Below are 12,292 nucleotides of genomic sequence, written 5' to 3' on the forward strand. Positions count from 1 at the left end.
GAGTAAGGGGGAAAGAAGAGTAAGAGGGAAAGGGAAATAAACAAACGTCACGTACGCTCAGCATTCACAGGAATCCGTCTTTTTACACCAGTCACCAGCATAGTTATCATCATCACCATCAGACATCACTCAAGATCATTTTAGCCTTTTCCTATCAACATTAAGAAACACGCATAGGCCCTAATCCCTCGAGATAAATACCTAGGAAAATAAATAACAAATACAAAGTATCAACACCTCCCAACAACACAAACATTTTTATTTAGAAAATACAACAAACAGCACATCGAAGCGGCTGCTGGGATCAAACTCCGAGCTCCGTCGCTTCGATTCGAAAAAGTATTGCAGCGAAGCGGAGAAATCGCCGTTACAAAAATAACAGTGCGAGACACGGAATTACGTTTAATTACTTCAAAGTATAAAGGGAACGGATAAAGTGATATAAAAGGGAAGAAATCGTACCAAACGAGGTGCGAGAAACGACAGAAATTAGTTTAGTAGTAAACTTAGGCCCTAGCAAAATTTTGCAGCACCGAAAGCTACGCGAAAATGAATACACATTGGAAACTCGGTATTGCGACGAGATCCTTGGGATAAATTCAACTTCGGCGCTCGAGTAAAATCTAAATTACTAAAGGTTCAAATGGAACGCATGGCTTTTTAGAGAAAAACTAACCCGCTGAATCTACCAAAAAAAAAAAAAAGATTAAACAATTTGCATTTGCTTACTCCATCGTTCGTTTTTGTTTTTGATTTTTTTTTAACGAAAGATGGAGGTAATTTTCTCTCTGCGGCAATGCTTTGAACGCATCTAATTTTGCGTAATTGCTATTGCCGATGGCAAGCTTCCTATAGAATTGATACGAATCCTTTCAAATATACGAAACAAAGTCTAAGAAAAAATCCTGGATATCCTGACGTTGAATTCCAGTGGTATCATAAATCCTTCTCACTACCAAAATTTAATCATCTGTTCCTTGCGCCATTTTACCAACCAACCGTTCCTGAAATTTCATCCTAATCTGTTCCCAACTTTTGACCTATTTTGCGAATAGAGAGACAGACAGGCAGACAAACGAACAGACAAACCAAAGCAGCAAAAAAAAAAAAAAATATATATATATAAAATACAACCTTTGGCGAAGGGGGGCATGCATTTCATATCGTTTGTTTTTGCGTAACCCGACAACAAGCGTGACAACAAGCGAGCACGTGTCAGCCTTCCTCAGCCTCCCTCGGCCTCCGACCCTCTCTTTCCGTCCTCTCTCTCCCTCTCACATGCATACAGGCGGCTGTCTGTGCCGCTGCATAGGTGTTACTTCACACAAATTGCTGTGTGTGTGGATCCCGAATCAGAGCGCAATCCCATAGCATACACATGTGAGCAGGGAGGTGAGGGAGATAGTGAGCAAGTGTGTGATGTGGTGTTGTGCGAGACTGTTGTACTGATAGCTTGTTGTTGAGCCGCGTTGTGTTGTGATCGGTGCGGTGACTGTGGATAAACTTTTGGCGCTTGTAAACTGCTGCTCCTTTCAACAAGGAGCACTCTCGTAAGTCATTTGCGAGTTAGTTACTTTTAGCATGTCGCAGTTTTATTGGCATGGCGCTTAGAATGTCGCAAGTTTTGAAGGATGTCGCGCAAAAATTTTAGCATGTCGCAGCGACATGCTAAAACCCCTCGTGGACCTCACTGTTACTAATACTATTGTTATTATTATCATTAGTGTGGCATGAGATAAATTTGATTTCAATGATATTTACTGGATTTGTAAGTAGCACTGAAACTGAAGCTGAAACTTCCATTTTCAAGTGTTGGTGCATGTATATAAAAAATGTACTTTTGTGTTTGTGTGTGCAACAGAAAATATAAGGTGATCTTCTTTTTTTTTCTACCACAATGTGCAAATATCATAATTATGCAATTTTAAAAACAACAACAACAACTTCCTTTGATCACCTCATTTCCTCTACTTGTTGAAATACAAAACAGAACATTTTTAAGAGCCTCTACAAATGGGTAGTTGGGCACTGAAATTGCCCCCCCCAAAAAAAAAAAATGTTTTGCAGCTTTGATTTTTGACCAGTTATGTATGTTTACTACATTGAACATAATACACTTTTTGTATTAATGGTTTATGTCTCGATTACAACAACAACTGTGGAATATTATTCCAAGTAACACATCCCTTAACCTTTACATGACCTTTAACCTTACCCAACCATGGCTGAGACAAAGGGAAAAGAATGATGACTAAAGTAATAACATTAAGATGAATCAGCATTAGGTACACCAACACCATCCCATAGATGAGCGCTATATATATATATGTTCCTCAGCAGGTCGAATGTGGGCATACGTCGGGAGCAATTATACACTGTGATGGAATGAGCGAACGACACACATGCATGCTGGCGCACTGTCAGAGAAAGCCCACACTCTGATTGGTCGGTTGATAATCTCATGTTCGCTTGACAGATTAAATGGAGCCATAGAGAGCACCATCACTCAATCAAGGCGTACTGCCTGTCAACCAATTTGTACCTAACTCTGGTGTACAGCAAAGTGTCATGATATGCTCCATCCCAGTTCATAGATATGCAAATTCACTTATGAAAAAAAATACACAACTAGAGAAGCACTCTGAGAGCGCAGACCTCCGCCAAGCATGCAGCTCATTTCCATCACTGATCTTGTTCTTCCATAGAGATATCAGTGATTTCCACCCATACGTACTTTAATATACTTCAAGCTGAAAGTGTGTATAATAGTGTGCTGAAAGTCTCCCGATTTCCCAATATAGAAGCCTTTGTTACGTCATAAACCCTCAGCTGCACAGCGCGACTAGCCCTAGCAGAAACTAGAGCACGCACTTTAGTGCGCTCATGCAAACCTCAAATACGCGCAGCCTGAACTCCAAAGTTCATTGACCCCACCTGCCAAAATATCAAAAATCCTTCATAAATTCCCCAAAAATTCTCGGATCACTACCAAAAGTTAATTGTTTGTTACTTGTATCATTCTAAACCTTTCCTGCAAGTTTCATCCAAATCCGTTCACTATTTTTTGAGTTATTTTGCACACGGACAAACTAACTAACGAACGAACGAATGAACGCACAAACCAATGGTAACGAAAACATAACCTCCTCCCTTGGCGGAGGTAAATATGCAAATTCACTGACATGTATGAAAAAAAAAATACATAAAGATAGAGATTTGAGCAGCTTAGCATAATGAAGCTTTGAACATTACAAAGAACAGAAGATGAGTACGAGACTGAATTGACATCACACTGTAAAGGAGCTAATTAGAGGTATGAATATTATGTCAATGTGGTCCTTAACCCGTTGAGGATAAGCCCCGAGTATACTCAGGCAAGTGTCTATGGGAAATGCAAGTTGCAGCAAACTCAAACCGTCCTCACTGGGTTAAAGAGAAAATGGAATTCACAATACATGTAGGTTAAATATCCAAGTGCAAAAATTGAAATATTCTAAAAAATATCATATATGATTGCAGGACAAAGCTAAACTTGAATATATCTGGACTTTTGTAACTCAGGATATACATAGTAAGTTTGCAAATGTGCAATTTCACAACTCGGGCTGTGTGTTTTGTTTGTCTTTTTATGATTCTGTTACTTTCCACTTTTATAAGTTTGAATGTCTGTTACCAAAACATGGTCAGTGTCTGATTTTTTCCCCTTCGCAATGGTGGAATGATGTCAAACACATGATGACCAAACAGACAAATAAAATAACACAAATACTGCCTTAAAAATTGAGGTGATATTACACCTACTTCAGAATTAAAAACCAGAAGTACTCACCCAGTGGTAGTGCGGCTGTTTGCCGTCAGCAGCCTGCCATCCCTGTACCAGACTATGGTGGGAGGAGGGTCCCCTGCCGCCTGGCAGTCAAGGCTGAGCTCACTACCCAGAACTACCTCGGTCCTGTTTGGTGGGTTGGTGATGCTGGCACGCACTGGAAGGTGGGAAGAAGCCATGGATACATTGGTGAAAGGATGGATAGATACATGTACATAGATATACATGAAGACAGATACAGTGTAGATAAATGGATATGGAGATGTCTATCCATCTATCTATCCATCTGTCTATCCATCCATCCATATATACAACCTGTTTGTATATGGATGGATAGACAGATAAATAGATAGATGGATAGACATCTGGATGGGTCTCGATAGACAAATAGATGATTGGACAGGCTGATGGGTAGATGTATGTATAAATAGATAGATCTAGATACCTGTAGATGGATGGATATTTGAATTGATAGATAGAAATATGATTGGATTGGGAGATAAATGGCTAGACACTTATACGAATGGATTGATAGATGAATGAATAGCTTGATGGATAAATGGACGGATGAATTATATTGTATATGGATGGACAGTTGAATTGATAGACAGGTAGATGGATAGATAGATGGGAGAAAGAGGGAAACAAATAAAATAGAAAAATAAACAGGGGGAGGAAAAAGTTAAAGGAAGATATCAAGAGAGATAAATAAACAGTGAGCGAGAGAGAGAGAGAAGACACAGTGTAAACAGTTAAAGAGAGAAGAGAGTATGAAAAGAAGATAACAATGAGAGTAATACAAAATGGGGTCAAAACACGATAGAAATAATTTAAATTAAAAGGGATATTAATGAGTAAAAAAAGAATCTGGGATTTAACAAGGGCAGAGGATAAGAAAGTGGAAAGGAATCATGAAAGAAAGAATACAAGGTAGAGAGTGGAAAAACTGAAGACAAAAATAGAAGAAAGTAATGAGAGATTGCCTAAGTGAAACAAATAGGAAAGGAAGGAAGAAGGACTAGAATATGAAGAGGTAAGCAACAAACACACAGAAATGAACAATGCATATATCTCACAACATTGTAACCTCTTTTGAGAGTAGCTACTGTATGCTACAAATAATTCCACTGATTTAATTCTGCATTATGCAAAATTTCATTTTACCCAAATATTCAATACTGAGAATTGACCTAGTAAAGTGTGATCTGATTTAATAGTTTGGTGGTAATCATAAAGTAAATGTGGTTGCAATGTCTGAATAAAAAGACATAGATGAGAAGTGCTACAAATATCATTAAATCAATTAATGATCATCTAAAAATCTTCACTTTTGGCATCAAAACAGACTGACATTATACACTATTGAAAAATGGTATGAATTGAATATTAACTTCACGTCTGATAGTTAAATTGAAAATAAAAGCAATGAGGGCACACAGTGTGAGATAATTAAATAATCAATGGAAATATGTCATAATGAAAGCAAACTTCTGACTTTACATTTCCTAAGAAATCAAAGCTAAAAAATGAAAATGACAGCCCTGTGTAGTGACTGACTTTACTCTTTGACATAAAAAAAAATCCTTTCTGATGCTAATGCTACTCGAAGAATGAAGAAAGTGCACACCTGAGGAAGTAAATACAGTATTCATCGCATAATCGGGCATCTGATAATCGGGATCCTCGCTTAAATGATATACGCTTCCCAGAAACATTTCCAACGCACGTTATTTTCACTGGATAATCGGGCGGGGACCTCTGATAAACGGGACAATTTTTCTTCAAGCGATCTTTGATTTTGTTAATATTTTACACAAAAAATCTACCAAAATACCACAACAATATTTCAAAGATTCAGTATCAGTTGTCGTTTACAACAAACTTACAAAGCAAGCTTCGGATTGGTGTGTTTTGACCTCCGTCCATCCAGTACATGTACATGCATAGCCACGAAAGCGCCGTGTATAAGTATATCCATGCCATTGCAAAGCACATGCCTTCGCGAACATTCTTCTCCCCTACATAAGCAAAGCCATGTGCTCGCTTGCAATTCCTACTCGACTCACATCCAATAAAAAACATGCCTCGCTCATACAGCCCAGGCTGTGTGCGTTGTTTAATCTCAGTCATACACTCTGAGGGCAAAGTCCATTGTTATCGCGCGCCTTCGTATCTTGTTATCTACTGTCTTTGGTTTCAACTTTCAATACAGCTGTACACTGTGATCTGTGTGTACGTCACAATCTTCCTCAGTTGTGACTGGGCAAAAGTTACGTGATTGAAATGAGGGCTATGAACAGTTACGTATTCAGTGAAATGGGGGAGAGAGTGGGAGGGAGAGCGTGAAAGATGAGAAGGGTTCAATGTATGTGCGAATACGTAACGTTTTATGAATCTAGACTATGAGCTGACATTGATTACGTGTACACGCGTGTTTGACAGAAGAATCGAACCCGGTTGCGATTACTCTACATCATTGCGAGAATGCAGGGAGAGCTGGAGGGTCGCGCCGAGGGGTAGCGTGTTGTGTATTCATGTACATGTACAGTACGTCAGTATGCATGTGTGTGTGTGTGTGTGTGTGTGCACTACATGTACATGTCCGTATGCCGTTAGTGTGTGGTGAGTACTCATCGCGAAATCGGGCACCTCGCTTAAAGGGGCCGTGTTTGCTACTCCCAACCTGTCCCGATTATGCGATGAATACTGTAGTATTATCAAGACCCAAAAAAAAAAAAAAAAAAAAAAATCCACGCTCTAATTCCATTACCCACAATATTTATGTCAAAAAGAGGACACCGTTAAAAAGAAAAGACCGGCTCATTGTAATCATCTTGTGACACTTAAATTGAGATCACTATCTATCCATCAATGACAGTAATTGTGCGCGTCTCGATTAAAACGTCATCCGGTAGCCGCAGGATTTGCACCAAGAGGCAGGAAATAAGAACTGACAGATAGAATGGCAGGAAACACGCCCCTCCCCCTGACCAAGACAGTTGAAGAGGGTTCCGAAGAGCAGGAAGGAAACTATCATTTTAGAGCTAAAAATCTTACGTTTACCTGCCAAGAGGTGAACTGATAAACAAACAAAAACGATGCCTTGGAAACAAGCAAAAAAATAAAAATAAATCAGAAAACAAAGCAAACAAAACAAAAATATTGGAATTCCTAGGACAGAAGACTGAGATATTTTTATACTGCAGGTGAAGTACTCTTTAAGGGAAATTCCACCCTGACACTATGCTGCTTCATATGAAAAACAGGAAAATCAGAAGGGGGAAAATTGAACACATAAAGAAATTATAAATTGTTCAAGTTCTACAGACTAAGACAGGTTGGCAATTCTGTGTGTTGAGGAGCTCTCCAGTTTGTACACAAAAAATCCATAAATTGTAACTTTTCTCCTGAGAGAATTTTTTTTTTTCTTCAGTGTCTGTTCTTCAGACCTTTACATGATTAGATTAACATGAAGTTACATGTCCTCCTCAGTGGATACTTTCTGTCTGTGACAAATATTTGACAAAAATGAAAAGAAAAAGTGAAATCTTTCGTACAAAACAAATTGCGAGCTGTTCAAAATCTAGATCACACTGAGTTACCAAATCATTCTACTCTCAGAACTTTTACAATTCATTTACATTCTGTTTTTATGTGTCTGATATTTCCCAAAATTTTACCAACTTACATCTCTCATTTTTCTTATTTTGTACAAAGCAACATACTGTAATATCATCATGGAATTTCTCTTAATAACCAAAAAGATACACAATGTACATGTACATTGTAGATAATCTGATAAGAACCAACAATCAGTGCTTCATGCACTCACACCACATCAATTATTCACAGTTAAATAATCTGCTATTAATGAATAATCAATCATTCCTTCGAGTTGCAATTGCTTAGTATTCCAATGCAAATGTACATTGGTACTAGAGAGAATAATTCTTGATTAATTGCAGACTGTTCAAATATTTCTGAAACTAAAAAGAAATTTGTGGCTGCTCTTTGCGCTAGATACTGCCATACCTACACCCCATCTTGCGTCCATTTTCCATTTAACCTCTAGTAACTCACAATTTTGAGCTGTTTTTACATCATCTACATTTGCTTCATCTTATGAAGAGATTCTTCTTTTTGCTTTGGTTTGGCTTGTTTTCTTTTTATATAACACTTCTCCTGATCTAATTCTGGGCTTAAAACCACTGCGGACCAAATGTTATGGCGGCTGATACTCAACGATAATTACATCACAGGGACTGTGATGACTGCCCGGCTGGACAAAGTGCTGAAGCAGGCATGACCATGCAGTAATAATAAGGGTATCTCATTTATTTATGAGTGACTGGACAAATTATGCCAGGCTAAAATATAGTGAGTCATTCCAGTATCCAAACTCCAACCTTTAACTGAATGACTTTATATTAAACATTTTCTTTTTCCTTTCATTAGTTATCAACCAAGAAAACAGAAGAATGACACAAAATTGTACTATTCAGAACGAAATGTGTGTTTTAGAATAGAATATAACATATTTCAATTTATTTGTGTCTATGTATCTTTTATTTGTTGTTCCTGGTTATGTATATGTAATTGCTCAGTACATTTTGTAGTATGTTAGGTCAATCAAGAGTTGATTCCATAAGATTCTATAATGATACCATGTCATGAGTCTGTTATGACTTTTTCCTTCTGTTTTTTTTTTATTTATAAAAATAATGTTTTTCCTTCTGTTGGTGCCTTATAAAGGTCTCCTACTTAACCCAGGAGGCAACCTACAATGTAGGTTTTCCATGTTACATTGCTTCTTGATAAAATAGAGAATATTTATTGAGAGGGATGGGGCTGGCTGAGACAAAGCTCTTTGAAATCATCTCGCTGAAAGACATTTAACATAGCAATTCCTTTCCACTTACCTGTCCAGAACAACAACTCTGAATTATTTCATGACAAAGAACAAATATCTTTATATAGACTTTTGGTCGTAAAATCTATCATGCTACTGAGTAATACTTCCTTAGAGAGACATCTGGGCATATTTTATTGCATTCTAAATAGGGCTTATGGAAACTTTAAACAACAACAACAAAACAAACAAAGTTTCAATAATGATTCAATAATTAAATGTCAAAATCCAGTTGTAATAAAGTTCTGAGAAGTTTGTTAATCAAATAATACTACCTCCTTGCTGGAAACCCCCTGCATGTGTAAGGTTTTAAGAACTTCCTGTAAGTTGCAGCACTGAGTAAAGGAAATGCTGCTTAACAGCATGCAAGAACTGTGGATTTTTACTCAATTCCCAGGTGTGTGTTTTTTTTTTTTAAGTCAGCCCTCAGGTGTGTGTGTGTGTTTGTGGGGGGGGGGGGGGGAGATGGAGGACTTCCTTACCTGGCAAAAATGGCAAGAAATGTCAGATACTAAATTGCTCCTTGTTTTGCTTTGTTCAGTCATTAGGGACAAGCGACAAATAGCTATCAAAACCTCAAGAATAAATTCAGCACAGTCACAGCACAGCTTCCATGCAGAAAATTAGTTTTCCTTTCCAAATCACCTCAACCCTGTTTTTTCTTCCTCTAAGAAGTGACTGAAGCTATGAAACAAATTTGTTTGTGGGATTCAATTACAGCAGATACAATGTGCAGACATAATGATGTAAAGTCAGAAAGCTACAAGTTGCATTTAATATTACACGTTTGTTGTACACTCCATGGAAGAGATCAGTCAATAAAGTCAGTCTACCCATGGCTTGCTCAGATGTATGCTTTAAGGCTGTTCAAGATATTATATATTATATGACCTTTTTTTAGTAGTATCTATACTTGCAATTTTAGCAAGTGGCCTGATCTTTACTGAATAAACTTGCAAATACACTGCAAAACTAGATATTGTCTTCAAGTGAGATAATGCTAACTGTCTTCTTGCAGAGAGATGATGCCTAAATCTTATTCCATTGTTGTGGTTCTTGACAAAGAATCAAACCACTCGCAAAATTGTTAATACAGGTCCCTAAGAATCGTGAAATATATGACATACAGCATAAAAACTTAGAAAGCTTAAGTTTATGCTTATGAATTAAAGTGTGTACAGTAGTGCTTAAAAAAATAAACTTGGTAGACAGAATGAAATAGAACAATTAATATTCAATTGATCTTTGTTCTTACACTGAATGCAAAGTGCATGCATCCACTCACAAAACACATGAAACCATCTTGCATACATGTATATATGAAATGTAGTTCAATAATGTTTTATAAAATCAGTCGCCATATTTGTGGTCTGGGGATCTCTGTCATGATTACACTTCAAAACTCGACATATATATACATTTATACATAATGTATATACATTATGTATGAATCTATAAAGGCAGAAACTTGAAAACATGCAGGACGTATGGTAGTTACTTTTGGAAATGCTGGAGTATTTTACAATACAGTATTCATCGCATAATCGGGACAGGTTGGGAGTAGCAAACACGGCCCCTTTAAGCGAGGTGCCCGATTTCGCGATGAGCACTCACCATACACTAACGTCATACGGCATGTACATGTAGTGCACACACACACACACACACACACACTGACGTACTGTACATGTACATGAATACGCGCAGTACACAACCACGCTACCCCTCGGCGCGACCCTCTAGCTCATTCACAACAGAGGAAGATTGTGACGTACACACAGATCACAGTGCATTGAAAGTTGAAACACTCAGAGATAAGGAATTTGGACTTTGCCCTCAAAAGTTACGTTCAGACGGGAGCCCTTAACCTCGAAGTTAGGAAACTTCGAGGTTAGAGCTTGTAGTTAGGGACCGTGAAGACGCACTCGTAGTTAGCAAACCTCGAGGTTTGCTCGATGTTTCGAGCCACGAGAAATCTTATGGTTAGCGCTCTAACCACGAGCCGCGGGGGGTCCTCACTCGTAGTTACGCACCGTGTGGACACAAAAAACAACGAACTCGAAGTTAAGAGTGACCTTGCCGTAAACTCCAGCCCCCACAATTTCCCTCTGCTTCCAGGTCAACCTCCCAAACGCACACCACAAATACACTACACGTGAAAAACCTATGACGCACGACACAACAACATCATCTTTTCTTCCCATGCGCTTGATCTCTGAAACTGAACACGTCGAACTCGCTACTGTATTCTATATTCTTCTCCGACGCTAAAAAAATGTTTTCGACGAATATCTTCATAAAGGCATAAAGTCATCAGTGCAGTGCTATCTCTGCATACCATGACAGAGAAAAAGAGTACCTGTAAGCGAGTCCGACAGGGTTGGACTAAAGAATAAATAGACGCCTTGTTAGCAGTATGGGCTGAAACTTCCGGTTTTGTGGTTTTTAACATCGAGTGGGACCCACTCGTAGTTACGGGAGGCAGAAGCTTAACCTCGAGGTTTCGTAACCTCGAGGTTAAGATTCGTCGTGTGGACACACGTCGTAGTTAGGGGGCAAGAGCTAAACCTCGAGGTTAGGGCCTGCCGTCTGAACGTAACTGAGCTGTGTGAGCAAGGCATGTTTTTTTATTGGATGTGAGTAGGAATTGCAAGCGAGCACATGGCTTTGCTTAGGGGAGAAGAATGTTCGCGAAAGCGTGTGTTTCGCAATGGCATGGATACTTATACACGGCGCTTTTGTGGCTATGATTGTATGTGTACTGGATGGACGGAGGTCAAAACACACCAGTCCGCAGCTTGCTTTGTAAGTTCGATGTAAACGACAACTGATAGGGAATCTTTGAAATATTGTTGTAGTAGTTTGGTAGATTTTTTGTGTAAAATATCAACAAAATCAAAGATCGCTTGAAGAAAAATTGTCCCGTTTATCAGAGGTCCCCGCCCGATTATCCAGTGAAAATAACGTGCATTGGAAATGTTTCTGGGAAGCGTATGTCATTTAAGCGAGGATCCCGATTATCAGATGCCCGATTATGCGATGAATACTGTATTGACTTCAAATCTGTGTTTCAAATCTGCCTTAAAAAGACAGACACACACACACAAGGAAGGAAAAAAAATCTGCTAAAATGAGAAATTATGACACTGTAAACTCTTCATGTTCAGCACTAAAAAACAAACAAAAATGACCCCCCAAACAAAAAGGGTTTTAAATGGCATACAGCAAGAATCTCTGCTATGACCTGTAACTATGCATGGACAAATATAACTGGTTTACCAACCATGATATATTTATACTTTAAATTTGACAAGGATGAACCACTTGACCGATATACAACTTATATAAAACAAAACAAAAACTCAATGTCTTCTTGAGTCTTAAAACAGACAACCCCCATTGATTCTACGTGTGGCTGAGGATTCATGCCTTATTCCCGGAGGCCTTGTTCACGTCTCGGTGGGAAATCTAATTGGGGTGAAATAACCACTAAATGTCAAAACAAGTTTACGTCGGCTGGGACGGAGAAACACTCCGGCCAAATTTAGGGCTGACGA

The 12,292-nt window shown here is 38.5% G+C and overlaps 1 protein-coding gene across 1 annotated transcript in view; it reads right to left on the reverse strand.

Moving 5' to 3' along the window:
- LOC139742804 (contactin-2-like) overlaps positions 1-12,292 on the reverse strand; it is a 116,596-nt gene that overhangs the window by 45,193 nt on the left and 59,111 nt on the right. Inside the window, exon 9 of the mRNA XM_071653321.1 lies at positions 3,830-3,983. Coding sequence (XP_071509422.1) covers positions 3,830-3,983 — 154 coding nt within the window. The remainder of the gene's footprint in view (positions 1-3,829; positions 3,984-12,292) is intronic.

The sequence above is a fragment of the Diadema antillarum genome, unplaced genomic scaffold, assembly GCF_040938485.1.
Source record: "Diadema antillarum isolate AM-2024a unplaced genomic scaffold, OU_Dant_1.0 scf00000033, whole genome shotgun sequence".
Classification (NCBI taxonomy): domain Eukaryota; kingdom Metazoa; phylum Echinodermata; class Echinoidea; order Diadematoida; family Diadematidae; genus Diadema; species Diadema antillarum.